General features: G+C 43.6%; 1 protein-coding gene across 3 annotated transcripts in view; it reads left to right on the top strand.

The window, feature by feature from the left end:
• The window catches only part of LOC147893990 (homeobox-DDT domain protein RLT2-like), a 45,057-nt gene extending 25,942 nt beyond the window's left edge, over positions 1–19,115 (top strand). For all 3 annotated transcript variants that reach the window (XM_087385793.1, XM_087385791.1, XM_087385792.1), the window contains exons 15-19: positions 1,373–1,918; positions 2,156–2,836; positions 16,026–16,130; positions 16,210–16,446; positions 17,504–19,115. In XM_087385793.1, the coding sequence (XP_087241919.1) occupies positions 1,373–1,918; positions 2,156–2,836; positions 16,026–16,130; positions 16,210–16,446; positions 17,504–18,370 (2,436 nt within the window). In that variant the 3' untranslated portion in view covers positions 18,371–19,115. The remainder of the gene's footprint in view (positions 1–1,372; positions 1,919–2,155; positions 2,837–16,025; positions 16,131–16,209; positions 16,447–17,503) is intronic.
• Positions 19,116–19,401: the final 286 nt, after the last annotated feature.

Genomic DNA, 19,401 nt, shown 5'->3' with positions numbered 1-19,401 from the left:
TTGAAGAGAATCTGTTACAAAAGTTCAGCGTAGAGTTGTCTGATACACCCTTTAATCCAAAACATGAATCCTTCATTACAAGAGCTTCAAGCTCATTTCAAATTGGCAACATGCCACTTGTCTAAAATTTAGACTAAGTCCTATTACATGCCACTAAGGGCCATTCTGGAGTCTTCAAAGCACTTGGTCACACGAACCGCCTCTTAGATGCTTATTAGGCTCGCGTAACGCTTAGGAAAAATAACTCTTCCTAGTACCTGCAACAATTAATTAAAGCGCACCACCATGGCACCCATTAATTGTTAGCGCTTTGCATGCAAATAACACACTGTGGACTAATTCTAGTCACGGTGGGCGTCCCCACTGAATACATGTGCACACCTAAACAAATATAAAAATATATATCTATTCTCTGGTTGACCGGAGTCAACACTCTTGATTATAATTAAGGAGCTTTGACCAAGGGTCGAGGCGCCTTAATTATAGCCAAGTCTCTCCAACCGAAGTTGGCACAACTCTCCAACCGAAGTTGGCACATCTTGGTTAACCGGTGTTAACCCTGTTGGCGCATGCCAAGTCTTGTTGACCGAAGTCAACACTCTCTGACCGTAGTCAGCACTGTGGTTCTCTGGTTAACCACAGTCAACCCTCTTGGTAATAAACCAAGTCTCCCCGACTGAAGTCAGGTTTACTTGACTAGAGTCAAGTATCTTTGACCGTAGTCAATCCTTTGACCATTAAAAGAACTCTTTGACCATAATTAACACATATAAAACTCTTTAATTATGATCAAATAAATGGTCAACTGTATTTTGACTTAGGATATTTACATTGTGGTGACACCTGGCCATGCATGGCACGTGTGAGAAGGTCCGTTTGTAGACTTGTGAATGGTCAGACAGCTAGATCAGACTTTTGGGATGACATTTTGACACTTTAAATTTAGTGGATGTTGGGTTTTATTCATGAAACCCAGTGTTGTGCCATCACACTGCATCTGTGCTTGCATTCCACTGTCGATCCCCTTGCCTTCCTTTGCTTAATACACACTTCTAAGCGCCGGTGTGTGTTTGTACTTCAGTCTAGGCCCCCTTGATTGAGCTTACATCATATGGATAATTATGAATGTGTGCTGCATAGGATGCTTTTCTGGAGACTGAAACATGTGATTCATTAGAATTCAGATTCCAGAGTTAAAATTATTTTCCTGTGCATGAGGCTTCAGATCGACTCTAAACGTTTTGGGCTGCTCATTGACTGAAAAAGTTCTTACATGAGCTTAACGATGTAATATGCTAAAGTCAGTTGAGGGAGGAACTGCAATAATAGTTTTATAATTGAGGTTTGCTGATAGCTCCTATTCCTTGGACAGGAACGAATGGAAGCTGCAAATGCTTTGAAAAGACAAATGTGGGCTGAAGCACAGATGGATAAGCGGCGGGTAAAAGAAGGGCAGCTATTGAAGTTAGCACCTCAGTCGGGTGAGGGGGTTAAGATTGAAGGGTCTAATCCCAATGCTGAAGGACTAGAGAGTCCTAGGGATGGAGATGAGATGATGGCTGATGAAGAGAAGCCATTGGTGGACAGTTTGGCTGCAGAAGCTACGATAGAAAATGCAGCAGAAAATTCTTCAGCCGTGGATAAAGGAACAGGGGTGCAGAGTCGCATCAACCAGGATTCTGCGACTGCCTCCATTCCTGGATTCGCCTTCGACAAAACTCGTGCACAGCTGAAAGCTGATATTGGTCTCCGAGCAGAAGAGCTTTACGTTTATCGGTCTTTGCCTTTGGGCTTTGACCGTAGACACAACCGCTATTGGCAGTTTGTGACATGCAATACTGGTGAAGACCCAGGCTGTGGTAGGCTCTACTTTGAGTCATCCGAGGATGGTCACTGGGACGTTATCGATACCGAAGAGGTTGATTACTTGTTTTTCCTTACTTTATTGCTGCATTGTATATTGTCTTTTTGAGCTCATTACAGTATTTTGTGCTTTTCCCTGCCAGCCATATTGAAATGTATTTCATTTCTTTTGTTTATGGCTATTAGCAGGCATGCTAATTGTCCCATCTTGTGAATGAGATCTCATTGTCATGAAGAGTTTGGTTAAGCTTGGAAGGTTAATGATACTTATGTTTCTGAATGTCATGAACAGGCTTTTGATGCACTGATAGCTAATTTGGATACTCGAGGAATTCGGGAAGCCCATCTGCATGGAGTACTCCAAAAGTTAGAGAGCTCTATCAAGCAAGGAATGAGGAAGCTTGTGTCAACTGGAGGGCTTCATCAGCAAAGGTTTTCAGTCGACGAATACAAGCCCAGACCCACTTTGATGACGGGTAGGAGTTCTAGGAACGAGCCGACTTTAGCCTATCATGCGGGATATGCTTCTGAAGAAGGTAGTTCTGGAGATGGGACTGTAGTACCAGGGAGTGACTTGACTACACATGCAGGTTCCATACCGATTCAGTGCAGTAACACACAGGCTGAGAGGCAATGTGCACTTGTGCGCTACAGTGAATTTAACAAATGGATCTGGAGTAAATGCACTGAAATATCTCCTGTTGTTGCTACAAAGGTAGGAAAGAAACGGAGTTATGATTTACTTGTGAGGTGTGAAGTCTGCCATGAATTCTACTGGCCTCGAGAAAGGCACTGCCCATGCTGCCATGCAACTCTTGAGGGCTTCCCAAAGGCAGAAGCTAAATTTTTTCAGCATCTCAATGACTGCGAAGAGAAACGGAAACTAAAGGATGCAAACTGGAAGTTTCAGGGCCCATCGAGTCCTCTTCCATCCAGGATCCAGCTTCTTAAGGCTCAGATTCTTTCTGTTGAGGTAAGATAGTTAAGCCATCCAGAATCCAGCTTCTTAAGGCTCAAATTCTTTCTGTTGAGGTAAGATAATTAATATCACTTTTTATAATTGAAATATTACAAAGGTATATATGATCAAATTTGTTTGAAGTGAGGAGCTGAGTAATATCGTGTGTGTGTGTGTGGTTGTGTGTGTGTGTGTGTGTGTGTGTGTGTGTGTGTGTGTGTTGCCATAAGTTTGGGCATCTAGCCTCTGAATGCCCAATAGTTCTGCATCAACCCCCTCCTAATGCCTTGCCACCTCAGACAAGGGAAAAGAATGAGAATTTGCAAGTCAAGCCAGCAACCCGAAATGGAGCAAAGAATGCTAAACCGGTTAATCAGGTGCAATCACTTGTTGGAAAAGGGAAAGAAAAAGAAAAGGAGAAGATGAAGGAATCTGTGGGGACAGATCGGGATGGTTTTCAACAGCCAAAGAAGGTGATTGCATTGAAGCCACGCCCCTTTCAATCTCGGCAATGGGATGCTTCTTCTCCCTTACCAGGACAGGCTTCTACTTCAGCTCCTGTCCTTCAAAATTGGGTGGGGGTTTTGAAGAAGGGTATCCCCATATGTGATTCTGAAGAAGGGGAAAATGCCATATCTTTCATGGATCATGAAAGCCTGCAACCCATGCAGGCAGAGGCATTGCCTCTTTGAAGATCTTGTTTCATACTTATACTTTATTGTATATATCTCTTTCATGCATCAAACACTCAAATGTTTTACATACAATGTACAGAGCCTCTGCAATGTCTCAAAGTGGAGGCTTTTATGGAATTATGTACATAAAATGCAGCCAGATATTGTTTGTTTGCAAGAGCATAATCAACACTCTAAGGCTGGTCATCATGATCACTTTGGTGGCTATGATATATATTATGCCAGTACCACAACCTACTCAGGGGTATGCATAATGGCCAGACATGAGCTGGACCCTCAGTTAGCATTCAATGATAGCAATGGCCGATGGATAGTCATACAATGTAATGTCAATGGAGACATTATTGAGCTTGCATCAGTCTATGCCTCCGAGACTTCTGCCATGAGGGCCTCTCTATGGGAATCTTTAAGCAAATATCCATGGAGATCTAATGCATTTATCTGTGGAGATTTTAACAATTCTCCTCTGTTGAGAGATAATACCACTTTACGATCTCATATGCTTTCATCGGAAAGACAGAAATGGGATAGCATGCTTCTCTCCGTGCAGGCTGAAGATTTATGGCTTCTTTTACAAGGGTCAGTGCCCGGATATACTTTCCATCATAATGCATTTACCACATACTGGGCAAGGCTTGACAGATGGTATCTGTTCTTTCCACAACAATATGCAGATTTCAGCCTTCATCTCCTCATTGATTTCTCATTGGGATTGTCAGATCATGCCCCATTATGGTTAAATCTGCAATTTGGTATGCCACTGGATGATTTGCCGACTCTCTCCAGCAGATTACTGCATGTTAATCAGGCTTATTTTCGACATCAATATTTCCAGCAAATGATCAGAGTTGCAATTCATCCTTTGCTTTTGCATGCTCAGGAGGACATGAATTATGCCTGGGACAACTTTGTCTCTCGTATACATAATGTTATTAGGGACTATGGAAAATGGCACATGGCTACATGGAGGAATGAGGTCAAATGGACAAAAAGGACAGTACAACAGCTGACTGAATTTTCACATTTAAGGCCTCTTTCTGAATCAGAAAATGATTCCCTCTCACAAGCCCGGATTAAACTGACTGACAATGATCAGCGGAAATTGCACAAATGGCAGATTAGAGCAAGAATGAAACCCCTCATGGATAAGGGCTGCTCATTAAAAGCCTTCTTCAAGGGCCTGCATGCCACTCGAAAGAAAAACTCATGTCTAAGGGTCAGGAAACTAGATGGATCTTGGACGCACTCTTTCTCTGATCTCCAAGATGAATGCCAGAATTACTTCCAGACACTGTTCTCTACCCCTGGATCCCCATCAAATCAAATGACTGATGCAAGGACTGAAATTCTTCAATATGTCTCTGGGATAGTGAAAATGGATGATGCTCTATTACTTGACAGACCTTTTACTGACACGGAACTTGAAAATGCTTTGTCCCATCTCGGCAAATACAAGTCCCCTGGCTGGGACGGTCTTACGGTGGAATTTTATATTTCTTTTTGGGATGATTTGAAAGATGTTCTCTTACAAATGATCAATGTTGCCTGGCAACAAAATCAATTTCCGCATTTCTGGAAGCATGGCATCATCAAACTTGTGCCAAAAAAAAATCTTTGTGATCATATGTCAGATTGGAGGCCTATTACTTTGATGCCTGTAGTTTACAAACTCATTGCCAAAATGATTGTATATAGGCTTCAAGGCACTCTGAATGCGGGCCTTCATCCTCATCAGTATGGATTTGTGCCGCGAAGACAAATTCATGACAATATCTCCAATGCATTGACTGCAATTGAATATGCTAAGTACTCGAATCAAGATGTGCTCATATTGCAGGTAGATATCTCTAAGGCATTTGATACTGTACAATGGGATTTTATCTCTCAAACCATGACAAAGCTGGGATTTGGTCCCAAGATAGCAAATGCAATTTATTGGTTTTATTATGGCTCTACTTCTCAGTGCATTCTCGGAAGCCATCTATCCCGGTCATGGACATTGGGTAGATCAGTCAGACAGGGCTGCCCCCTTAGTGCTCTTTTCTATGCCATTGCGACTCATCGCCTCCTGATGTATCTTGATCACCTTACAAGCACAGGACAGATGACTGGTCTTAAAATCCCTGGGGCTGCATCCTTCTTGGCGCAAGCATATGCTGATGATTCCTTTTTTATGCCACAGAACTCTCCTCGGGAAGTCCGCATGCTTATGGCCACATTATCATTGTATGGATTAGCAGCGGGATTGCATATCAATTTTGACAAATCCAAATTGCTTCCACTGAAACAATGTGACTGGCATTCTATTCTCTGGCTTGGTCAGATAGTGCATTCCAAAGAGATTGTCAGGCATTTGGGATATCCTATAGGATGGCATATCACCAGGAAGCAGCAGCTAAAATGGATCTTCCAACGACTTCAAAATAAATTGGACTATTGGAAAATTTCTACTTGGCCACTTCATGTTAGGCTCAGAATAGTCCAGTCTATTGTAATGTCTTATGTTCAGTTCTTCTTGCCTTTACTACATTGGTCCTCTAGAGATATCTCAGCTTTTATGTCTCAAGCGATGGAGCTGTTATGGAAGACAAAAACTGCTGTGAAAGCATTGAGACTACTGAAGATGGAAATGGTGTGCTCCCCTAAGATGCATGGAGGACTTAATGTTCTAAATATCAGATATCATGTACTTGCAAGGAAGGTGACTATGTTCAATACCTTTTTCTGTCAAAAACAGCCATGGACTTGTATGATAGCATCCATGTGTGTCAACATGAGGACAAATGCTTATGGCCATTGGACTACTGATCATTGGGAGGTTGTCATTGGGAGATTTGTAGGGAAGATTCCTAGATGCCCTTTCTCTACTGCTCTGATACTGGACTGGAAACAAGTGCTTTCTAAAGTCAAATGGACTCCTGATAATCTTTCGGGGACAAACTCAATGCGGAAAGAAAGTATTCATTGGAGTGCCATCTTTGACACTCCACTTGCTTTACAGGAACCGGTTAGGGCATATAATCTCATGAAATTGGGAATCAGATACATCAATGACGTGGTAGATGATAATGACCATATTTTATCTTTTCCTCAGGCCTCTGCTATTTATGCATTGGGAATGCACCACAGGTTGATATGGAAGAGAATTGCTGATCTCTTGCATCCTTTCCTTCCTATTCCCCCTGTGGCTGACATAGACAGGCTTATGGATTGGAAATTGTACCCCACTGCTACATGCTCTCGTCCCATTCCTCTGTCTGTTTTGACCTCCATCAAAGTCTACAAGCTTCTTCAGCCTGCCCCTTGGATTCATCACTATGCTAATACTCTGTGGCATATCAGGCGGCCTCTTTCATGGTGGCGGAAGAATCTCCGACTAATATGGAGGTGTAAAATGCCTTTGAAACAAAGACTCTTTCTTTGGAGATGTTTGACTGGCACATTGTCAGTGGGAATCACACTTGCTAAACGTCACATTGCTTCACCCACTTGCCTACGGTATTACAAATCTTTACTATCCTAGTCTCTTGTTCAGATCACGGGAGTAGCACCTTGATCTTCCTCCCAGCCAAACTGCCAAAGCTTCACAGCAAGAGAGAGAGAGCAATCTCTAAATCACGTAAATCCTCAAATTCTCCACTTCTCTCACTAGCCTTGACAGACCCCAATTCCCTAGATAGATCTAGATGCCACATGTCATCCATATAGGGCCTTTCTAATGCAACATTTCACCCCTCTCTTGGGATGCATTTAATTCCTTGCCCCTAGGCACATTCTTTGCACTAGGCCCTTGGTCTCAGATCTATCTAGTCTGGTGCTATCAGCCCTCACCTAGGACCTTGACATTGATCCCTCCCGATCATTTACATAAAGCGCAAACACATATATTACAAAGATAGATCCTATAAGGGAAATGTCGACTGATTCTTCCGAGGTCATGCTACCTCGGCTAGAGCGTAACATTCCTTCCCTCTTCAGACATCAGCGTCCTCGATGATAAAGTCTGGGAACATTCTCCGCAACTGATATACGGATTCCCAGGTAGCTTCGGATAGAGGCTGACCATGCCATGCAACCAACACCGTGGGTATCTTCCGATTTCGTATTTGCATTGTTCCTCGGTCCAGGATTCTTGTTGGTTTGCGCCTTGCAATATCCTCTATCTCCTGAAACAAACCCACACCTTCGATTAGTGAGTCACCAGTATGTAAAAATTTCTTTAAACGTGAAACATGAAAAACCGGGTGCACCTTACACCCCTGTGGCAATTCTAATTTATAGGCTACACTGCCTATTCTCTTTAGAATTAACCACGGCCCACAGTATCGAGGTGATAACTTAGCACACTCTCCTGAAGTCAACGACTTCGAGTGCGAAGGAATTGTGAGAAAAACTTTTTCTCCTTCTTCAAATACTCTTATAGACCGATTTTCATCCGCATACACCTTGGCTCTATCCATAGCCTGGCGGATGTTAGCTCTCGCAAGTGCTAGCATCTCCCGCATCTGAACTACAAAGTTCGCGGCACTAGGCACTTTCTGAGGTACTCCAACTATAGTCGGATTGGTTGGTCTATAACCATAGTTCAGTTCAAACGGACTGAACCCGGTAGATGAATGCTTCCTATCATTGTAGGCAAACTCCAACAATGGCAACCACTTGTCCCACGTATGTTGCCTCAATGACACATATGCCCTCAGCATATCCTCCAAAGTCTGGTTGACTCTCTCCGTCTGACCATCCGTCTCAGGATGATCCCCACTACTCATTCCTAACTCAGTCCTCAGTGTCTCAAATACCGCTGTCCAGAAATGACCGGTAAATCTGACATCTCGGTCTGACACTATGGATCTAGGTAATCCATGCAGACGGAATATATGTCTAATGAACAAATCCGCCACTTGCGGGGCACTAATGGACTCTCTAGTCGGAATGAAGTGAGCCATCTTGGTTAGACGATCAACCACCACAAGGATAGAATTATACCCTCCTTGTGTTGCAGGTAGTCCTACAATGAAGTCCATGAAAATGCTCTCCCACTTACTTAGTGGTATTTCCAAGGGCTGTAAAAGTCCGGGTGGCTTCACCCGCTCGGCCTTACTTACCTGACACGAGAAACACCGTGTCACATATTCATGAATATGCTTTTTCATCTTTGGCCAAAAGAAATCTCGCTTCACGAGATCATATGTCTTCTCGACTCCTGGATGTCCCGCACACGGGCTATCATGGCATTGTCGAATGACTCTCTGCCTGAGATCATTCTGACCAGGTACTACAACCTTGCCATTTCTAACTAGCATACCATCCCTTATGGTATATCTTGCATAAGTTTGGCCTTTTCTGGATGCCAGGTCATCCTTTTCATTTTCCCCGGGTTTTAACACATGAGCCTTAGGCCATAAGCTCTGGACAAACTCGTCCACCTTCTGAGTTTCTCTGATCTCGGTCATTAGAGCACTCTCTAATACCGTGAAACTCAGGTTGTGCATAATGCGAGACAACGCATCAGCTACCTTATTGTCTTTTCCTCTTCGGTACCGAATCGTTAGATTAAACTCCTGCATGAGCTCTGCCCACCTAGCTTGGCGGCCCCTCAAGTCAGGCTGTTTACAGAAATGTTTCAGAGTATCATGATCCACATCCACATAAAACTATGAACCATACAGATAATGCCTCCATGTTTTCAAAGCATGGATAACAGCATACAACTCCAATTCATGAGTTGGCCAATTCCTTTGAGAGGGAGAAAGCTTCTTGCTTTCAAAGGCTACTGGCCTTCCCTCTTGAAGAAGGACTGCTCCTACCGCAATGCCACTTGCATCGGTTTCTAGGAACAACGGTTTCTGGGGATCAACTATTTTTAACACCGGTCCTGAGACCACAGCTTGTTTTATGGTGTTAAAACTTTCTTGTTGATTCTGTCCCCAAATAAAAGGTACTTTATCTGAGGTCAGATCAGTCAATGGCGATACTATTCCGGAATATCCTTTGATATGCCTTCTATAAAACTGGACAAATCCCAAGAATGATCGCAACGCGGTCAGACTCTGAGGGATTGGCCAAGTCAGTATCGCAGCCACTTTCCTCGGATCCATTTCTACCCCCTGTGGAGTAATTATGAATCCTAAGTACTCAAGCCTAACCATACACAGTATAGTTTTCTTTTTATTCACGTAAAGACTGGCTTTCCTCAAAGTACTGAACACCATCCTTAAGTGTTCACGATGTTCAGTAACACTTTTACTGAATATCAGGATATCGTCAATAAAATGTACTACGAACTTTCCGATATACGGACGTAGTAAATCGTTCATAAGCATGACGAAGGTCGCTGGAGCATTGGTAAGTCCGAAGGGCATTACCAAAAACTCATAATGACCAAACCTGCTTCTAAAAGCGGTTTTATGCACATCCTCGGCTCTAATCCGGATCTGATGATAGCCGCACTTAAGATCTATCTTGCTGAAAATCACGGCTCCATGTAATGCATCTAGCAAATCATCAATCCGAGCCATCGGATACCTGTGCTTAACAGTGATATTATTCAATGCTCTGTAATCTATACAGAGGCGAAACGTATCATCCTTTTTCCTCTTTAATATCACTGGTGAAGCAAAAGGTGAGAAACTTGGTTGAATCTGCCCCAACTTGAGGTATTCTTCCAGTTGCCTACGCACCTCCGCTTCTTCAGTAAAACTCATTCTATAGGGAGGTCTATTTACAGGTTCTGCCCCTGGGATCAGTTCAATCTTATGCTGAACTTTCCGCTCTGGAGGTAACCCATAAGGTAGTTCATCCCTAAAGCATTCAGAGAACTCCTCTGTTATAAGATTAGCCAACTTGGCCATCTCATCACTTTGCGTAACATCAGTGCTAGTCGAAGAATCATTCACCGACTCTACCGATGCGGTGCAAAGGTATAAAAACTCTACTTGAGCCTTTCTGATTTCCATTACGGAAACCAACGGTCCCTGAGGTATATCTTTTCCACCTCGCAAGACATAAAGCACATCATTCATCTTGAATTGATATACGTGCTTTTTCCAATCAATGGCTGGATTCTTCCTAGAATGCCACGCCATTCCCAGGGCTATATCCGCATGAGCAAGCTTGGTTATTTCAAAATCAAGCTTCTCAGTATAGTCCTGAATCTGAAGCTCCAATTGGGTAACCCTTTGGTCCCATACTTCAGTTGAACTTCCATCAGCCATCCTGACTGTATACGCATAGTCAGATGGACTTGTCTTTAATTTCAGCCTCTTCACGAGCTTGGAGTTAATCACATTGTGAGTTGATGCTGAGTCAAACAACACAATGACATCATGATTGGCCACTTGCCCTTTCATTTTGATTAGCTCCGTATCATTGAAGGCTGTATACCCCGTTGCTGCGGGCTTAGATAGGATGTTATCAGGTGCACTCGTCACTAACTTAGTAACAGACACACAGAACAAACAAGGTACTAACCTCTGAGAAGATCCCGCTAGCTGAATCTGCATCTCTTCCGCTCTGGGACTTCCCTGCATCTCCACGTCGCACTCTGAGATCACCATCTCAGCCATCCGACGATCTTTATTACGTGGACAATCTCTCCACTGATGAGGTTGAAGGCAACCAAAGCATAAGCCTTCTCTCCTCGCTTTTTCCCTTTGTTCCGGGTTCAAGGGAGACTTAGACCAAGCCCGGGCTGCCATTGGAGTTACTTTTCTCTTCACTCCAATGGTGGTACTTGGTTTAGGAGTTTCAGCCGGTCTCGCCTGCTTGGCTTGACCACTCGGCTGCGAACCACTCCCTTTACTAGTCCACTTCTTCTTAAACCCAGATTTCTTCGGATACCCATACTGGGTTCCGACCTGTGCAAACCCACTTGGCTTGCTGCTCTTGGCATCCTCGTAGTTCAAGGCTATAGCTATTGCATCATCTAGCGTGTTCGCGTACTTAGCCCGAACTTCCATTTTTATTCGGTCATTCAATCCAAATATGAAATCTTTCACTTGGATTGATTGAGGCAGGGGTTCGTCAACCTTCATTACACTCTCTCGAAACTTATCAGTGTATTCTGCCACTGATAAATTTCTCTGACGCAGGTTCCTATATTGATCCCAAGCTCGGGATGCCTCGTCAGGAGGTAAGAAGTGTTTCCTGAACTCTCTTTTAAACCCCTCCCAGGTAGTGGATGCTATACCGTCTTTTTGTTGTTTAATCCACCACCGATCCGCCGCCTCACTAAACATATGGGTGGCCTCGCGGATCTTTTTGATGTCATTTCTGATCTCACAAATGGCGAACGCCTCGTCCCATTTGTGTAGCCAGGTCTCAATGACATCGGAGCTACGGTCGTTCATCCGACCAGAATACTTTTCCGGTCTGTAATTAGCAATATTTGGCACTTTAGCCTTTTTATTTAGGCTCGACCGTATGGACACTAGACTCCGGTTCCATCGGAGCCTTTCCCTTCTCCTCTCGAGAAGGTCTGGCAGACATACTCTGTAGTACTCTCCTAAGTTCGGACTGCCCTGCATTGGCTTGTAACTGCTGTGCTAACAACTGTTGCAAGGCATCTTCCAGCAATGCAATCCTGCCAGATAACGTATGAGCTACTGGGCGCGATCCCTGCTGGGTCGGCCGGACTCCTGATTCACCAGGGTCCCTCCTGGAAGCTCCTTCTTCTGCTTCCATTTGTTCAGTAGGTGTTTTGTTTTGGGGTTTTTTTTTTTTTTTTAAAAACACCCTTAGAACACTGTAATCACAAACTGACGCTCTGAACACAATTCCCTATACTAGGGAATTCCTGCAATCCCAAATTCGCACTAACTAAATAGCGCTTTTCCCTATACTAGGGAAATTCCTGCAAACTACTCCGACTGAAGCACACAGGCATAATCTGTTCAAGCATAATTTATTCTTGCTATAGCATCATCAACTGCGACCTCTGATGACCAAGAAAATCTAATTGCTTCCGACAAAACAGGAATAACGAAAATCAAAAGGAAAATAGATAGAGTGCTCCCTGGACTTCGAATCCCACAGCTTGCAGCCTGCATGTACGGCCTGCTCTCATCCGTACTCTGACATCTACCAGCGACCACCGAACGCTGTTCGCCTCACGCCAGCTCTATCAGTCAGTCCTCCACCATCGGGTGGAGCCCAACATTATGTATGGCACTCTCGAAACACCACCCGTGGCCCAGCAAGGCCTTGTGACTAACCAGTAGGAAATTCACTTGGAACCCTCTCCAACCAAGACACAAGCGACGAGCGGAACGTCAGCGATGAAATACGCCTCCACGCCACCAACCTGTGCATCGGCCGTTCTCGCCAAGTCCCCCGGACGACGTGCATAGCAAATCCTTCACCAGCTCACGCGATCCTCAGACGGATCCCTGCTCACGCGACGGGCTACCAACTGTCAACTGATTTCCTCGTTAGACCCCCAGGTGTCCGTCATGGTTTCGCTGCAGTCGCCCTGTACTTACTGTCAAAGCACCTATAACCCTTCCCTTGAAGTAATCCAGCACCCCGCCAATTCGTAGGTCCCCACGTTCCTGCGCTACGTCGTTCTGCGCCACCTACAAACTAACTTCGTCGAATCGCTCCAACAGCCCGTTCGTGGGTCCACGTGAGCGCCGCACTGTCGCAGACCTCGTCGTCACCAACTACCGTCCGTCGATTCTTTCTCTCCTTCCAACCTTCCGCTCTGATACCAACTATTACAAATCTTTACTATCCTAGTCTCTTGTTCAGATCACGGGAGTAGCACCTTGATCTTCCTCCCAGCCAAACTGCCAAAGCTTCACAGCAAGAGAGAGAGAGCAATCTCTAAATCACGTAAATCCTCAAATTCTCCACTTCTCTCACTAGCCTTGACAGACCCCAATTCCCTAGATAGATCTAGATGCCACATGTCATCCATATAGGGCCTTTCTAATGCAACATTTCACCCCTCTCTTGGGATGCATTTAATTCCTTGCCCCTAGGCACATTCTTTGCACTAGGCCCTTGGTCTCAGATCTATCTAGTCTGGTGCTATCAGCCCTCACCTAGGACCTTGACATTGATCCCTCCCGATCATTTACATAAAGCGCAAACACATATATTACAAAGATAGATCCTATAAGGGAAATGTCGACTGATTCTTCCGAGGTCATGCTACCTCGGCTAGAGCGTAACATACGGTGTCATGCTCCTTCAGAGACTGTCCTTCATCTACTTTGGCAATGTCAGTCTACTCGGAACCTCCTGGGGAAAATTTCAGATCATCTTCGCCTCCGTTTCCCGAGTCACATATTTGGCAAACTTTTTTGGTTATTTGGCAGATTTTAGACGTCTTTATCTCAATACCCACTCTTTTTCTCATGGGTGAGATATTGGGCTCTTTGGACAATTTGGGAAGAACATAATTTGGCATATTTGGGCCGTCAGTTTCAAAAGTCATATGAATCCTTTAGAGCCTCATTGCGGCAATCTTTATATGATGCCTGCCATGAGGGTGATATACATGCATCTTGCATTGAGCTTTTCTTTTTATGCTTCTGATCTTTGGAATACTCTCCATTTTGGAGACTTTCCCTCTTGTAAAGTTTTGATATTATAAATATATAGCACTGGATTTACTAAAAAAAAAAGTGTGTGTGTGTGTGTGTGTGTGAGAGAGAGAGAGAGAGAGAGAGAGAGAGAGGCGTGCAAAAGGCCAAAGAATTCAATAAGATAAAGCAATGAAAACATCATGAGAGTATACCCCCTTTGGGAGAATTAGAGTTGTCTATCACACCTCTAATAGGCTACTGATGAATCTATGAAATCAGGGGGGGGAAAGTGTTCGGAGTTGTGCCCGTCCCCAACTCCTCACAGATGAGTTTACTCTTGGGCATTGTGAGGTGGCTTGATGCCGACATGTAGCAATAACAATGTAACACAAGGGGTGGGTGCTTGTATCTACTCACCCACTGACTGGGCATATGTGGAACTTAGGGTCATGATGCCAGCACTCTTGAGTCAGTTCAAGTCTGTGATCTGCTGCTGTCTGAACATGACCCATGGTAGCCCTCATGGGTCTGGATCTGTGTCAAATGACCTCATGTATGAAAAGTAACGGTATGTCTTGATTGGGGGCAGTCAATGACTCCAATTATGTCTGTGCACGCTTAAATGAAAGACAGTGATGTCCTCCTTGGATGTCTAGTACCGCATCAAAACTTGATCCTCTCTACCTCTTGTGTCTTACAAAGAGTGCTGAAGTCTTTGATGTGTGGGAGTGATTCACTCAATATGGATGAGATGAGGTCCTGAGCTGATCCATGGTCATCTGTATTGCATGAGAGAGGTTGATGTATGGGTATCTTAGGAAAGCCATCCTCACTCGAATGGAGGAAATACTTGCAACGGGCTTGATGGACGTCTTGTTGTGTGAGACGTAAGAAGGAGCATCAATGAGGGTACATGATTAATAGACTTGCCCTGCTGCTGGAGCTATTTGGTGGTCCATGCACGATCGATTCCTCTTAGATACAAGCTGCATAGACGATGAAAGAGCTCTCAGGATAGTCTTTGTTTGCCCATGTCTATCACGCTGTACTGCCTGACTTGGTCCAGGTATCTGATGATTTGGAAGGAGGTATCTGTGTGGACGGGCCTCGCTTTGAACTCAACAAAGATAATGTCATGTGTGGTGCATCTTTTCACCCAAATTATGCGAGAGCATTAGGATCTGTCTCTCATAGCCAGCCCATTATTCTGTCTGAGGTCTTACCACCCACAAGGAACCTACATATAGAGCATCTTCTCAGACTAGAGAGTTAAAAAGAGGGACTTCCTGTTCACATGCTGGAAGTGTGCTTAGCTGGTAGGCTTGCCAATGCTGCATGTCCTTAAAGTCCCTATTATACTAGTTTCATGGTAAGCTTGAGAGAGAGAGAGAGAGAGAGAGAGAGAGAGAGATGATATGATATGATTGTATTAAAGTCCGTGTGAGACCCTTGAGGATCCATGACTATTGTACTAGTAGTGGTCTTTTACATACAGTGAAATAAGCTTCTTACAAAATTGTAATGTATTTATCACTTGTGCTAGCCCAAGTACCTTGTTGCGGTGTTTCAAAACTTATTTTAAGTAGCTTACTAGCTTTTGCCTGGCTGTCACAACATAATTTTCAGATTTCCTCTGCTGTCCTCATATCCTTTTTCGATATGTGCATAGGCTCTACATCCTAGGATCCTGGGTCTTTCCCCTCTCCACCTCGGTCATGTGGACTGGTTCTAATTTTGCAGATTAGATACCTTTTGAACATTGACGTATTCCCCGAGGTATTTTTGCATTCCGTAGCTGCCCATTGGACGAGTTTCCTGTTTGTAGAACTGCATTTTTGTCCCCGGGTTATGCCATATTTTCTGTAGCAATTACTGTGTCACTGTCTCCCTGGTTTGAGAGAGAGAGAGAGAGAGAGAGAGAGAGAGAGATCTTTCCTTGTCTCGCTAAATCGAACGAACATACATGGATGTCAAATGCAGGCTTCAATTCCTGTTGAGGCTCTGAAACCATTTTGGACCGAAACACATCGTAAGGCATGGGCTGCCATGCTGAAGCGTGCATCATCTCCCATTGAACTTCTTCAGGTGGGTTTGACAGTATATTATCAAGGTTGGCTCTTAAACTTCAGTCTCAAGCCCTGATGTGCACTCATTTTTAATGCAGATCCTTACAGAATTAGAGGGTGCTGTTCTTCGAGACTGGTTATGTTCTTCTTATGAAACCACTGAAGAGCTCTTGGAAGCTGCAACACTAGATGGAACTGCTGGATCAGCTGTACTCCCTTGGCTTCCACAAACTACAGCAGCTGTGGCACTTCGTCTCATGGCATTTGACTCAGCGCTTTTTTACAGTGTTGAGCGAAAACAGAAAAATATGAGTTGGCCTGACAAAATTCCTGCTGTAAGTTCAGTGTTTCACGTGTCTTTATTGGATCAGAATACTATCAACGGAATTGATGTTGGTTTCTTTAATGATTCCTTACGACCAGGAAGGCTAAGTAGGATGGTATATGCCCACTAGATGCTTGCAATATATCTGAAGATGAACCTTCATGCTCTTGTTTAAGAAAGCATAGTCGATGTGGAAGTTGAGCTATACTTAGTGCTCCTGAGGTGTCTCTGTCATCTTGCAATGTTTCTGTCTGTCTACTGCAGTTAGCCTACCTGGCCAGTCACTGAAGAACAAATAATCCATGATGTGGTCTCATGCTCTGTATATTCTTGGTATTTCACATTGGGAGAACTCTTGTATAAATTGATGTGGTGTCTTATGTAGGGATGCTTGAGAACATATGTAGAGATGCCATAGCATGTAATACATGATGAAGTTGATGCTCTCTATTTTTCGAGTGGACCCTTGTGAATAATGACATTAGTACGGAATCTATAGCTACAGCACAGCTATTCATGGCAGAAAATTTTCCTTCAAAACTTCTCTAGTGAGTTCTTGTAAAATGAATATCAGTATGAAGATTATCATAGCCTTTGATACGAAGCTGAAATTTGAAAAGTGAGTATTGGTGATTTCAGGCTGTGAAGTAGGAGAATACTTTTTGACTGTAGGATGAGCACATAATCCCTGGTTATTACCTTAAAAGTCTTGAAATCCTTTGGCAGAGAGATATATGGCTTGCAGAATATGGTTTTGTGGTCGTGTTGGGTGTAGTGTTACAGAACGATGATTATTTTGTCGAAATCCAGATTGCAGCTTATACTCGGGTAGTGATGAGAACATAAGTGTAGCTTTACTCACTAAGTTATTTTTATTTTAATTTCTCATTTACTCTTAATTTTGTTTAAAGTCACTTAGAAACTTCCTTTTTTCCTTTGTTCTTTCGCTTGTTTTATAAATTAATTAATTTTTAAGGGGAACAGTATGACAAGATTTATCCCATTTTTAAACATGTAAAAGCTTGATTTCCATTGAAAATGTGAGCATTGTTTATTCCATCTTGCAGGCAGCTGGAGGTGTGCCTGTATGGAAAGTACGGAACGTAGACACTAATGAGCTTTCACCATTAGTTGAGGAGGAAAAGTTTGATTCCCGGAGAGATTTGTGTAATGGACATCAATTTGGTCGTGGCCGTGGCAGAGGTGGGCGCCCTAAAGGTCGTGGCCGTGGCAGAGGCGGGAGTGGTATGATGAGCATTAGTATGCCTGGTGGAATACCAAGAGTTTCAGATGGTAGGGTTCACCCTGGAGAAGGTTATGATGCAGAAGTCAAGAGCAGAAGAGGCCGTGGTCGTGGTGGTTGTGCAAATAATTTGGATAGTACTGTCAGGGGACGTGGACGAGGTTGGCGGACTGGGCGTCGCAGGCAGTCCCGTGTACTGAGGCAAATCAAAGATAGGGAGAACGACCTTTATATAGCTGGTCATGGCATACAGGAGGTAAATGAACATACTGCTGAGCAAGAGATTCACAGTGATAGGGTTGGTTCAGAGAATGAAGAGTGGGACGCCCAAGAGCATTCTGATGAGCAGCTTAATGACAAACAGGTCTGCTACAGTGAGTTTGAAGAAGAAGAGGATCCTGTTAATGGAGCAGAACAGGATGATGATGATCAAGAAGAACTTATTGTAGAGGATGAGTACGAGGAAGAGGAAGAGGAAGAGGAAGATGGACAATTTTTAGAGCTGGTCCAAGGAAATATTGCAGACAGTCAGGAGATTGAAGCAGAAAATGATGGCGATGGAGATGATGATGAGAATGAGGATGAGGATGATGGTTATAATGGTTGCAATGGTGATGGGGCCTCCAGTGATGATGATGAACAGAGGGAAGTTGATAGTTTTGATTCTCAGTCATCCGATGAAAGTGAGTGAGGGCTTAGGTGGATGAAAGTATATTGTGGGAAATTGAGGATATGCTTAAGCTTATGCACCAGCTGTCTAAAGATAATGTAACATCCAGGCTACAGATAAAGGTGAAGGATGTAACATAAAAAGCCGCTTCGAGCCTTCGGTTGCAATGATTTACAAAGCAGGAGTCTGAGGGATCTTCAAGAGTCGTACAAGATCTTTGAATTCAGTGAACTACCGAAGCAAGAACCCAATGGGATTTCAGGGTGGTGTGCCACCCTGTGCCATGATGTATTTTTAACCATTTTGTAAACTTGTAAAAATACTGTCCTTTTTCTGAAGAACCTTCATGTACTCAAGTCAGTACATTGATGCCTTCAGGAGATACAACTGTAATGAGATTCTGGAGAAAACTATCCAGTGGAGCAGAAGCTTCTAGCTGAGAGGAAAAACTTATAGCTTTAATTATACTCAATAACCCCGTTCTGTTGTGGGGAAAAGGGAAGCGAAATAGTTGATCAAAGATCCCATGAAAAATGTTTGTGGATACAGTTATGTAGGTTTTCTTTGTATGGGGCTAGTATTGCTCTATTGTATCAATGAGGCATTTTTTGTAGAATCCACTTTGTTGCCTTGATGTAGAGGCCAACAGTGGTGTCCATGTGACCGCTCAGCAGATGTTTGTGATCAGCGATTGAGAATTGTCCCAGTTTTTAAGTACGAAACATTGTACTGAAATAATCTGAGGTGGAGGTGGACTTAAGAGTGCTCTGCCAAATGTTTCTTGGATTTGCTGCTTTAGTGTCTTGATCACCAAAAAAACGTGTGTTCTGTAGTCCTTTAACAGTGCCAATAATATATGAAGACCATGCTCAGATATGAAATAAAAAATTAGCACAGAGAGGGCAGAGGTCTTTCTGGCCTTAATGGGGATCTTGGGAATCAAGTAATCTCAACACACTTGCACCAAAATCTGGCCTTGGTTTGTTAAGGTGAAGGTTTATTATGCTATACAATGCTGAGCCTGTTGATGAGAGGCTATGTTAAAATAGCAT

The sequence above is a fragment of the Dipteris shenzhenensis genome, chromosome 15 (assembly GCF_047967505.1).
Source record: "Dipteris shenzhenensis isolate YYH24624 ecotype China chromosome 15, Dip_SZ_1.0, whole genome shotgun sequence".
NCBI classification, from domain to species: domain Eukaryota; kingdom Viridiplantae; phylum Streptophyta; class Polypodiopsida; order Gleicheniales; family Dipteridaceae; genus Dipteris; species Dipteris shenzhenensis.
This window is presented reverse-complemented; position numbering and strand designations above follow the sequence as displayed.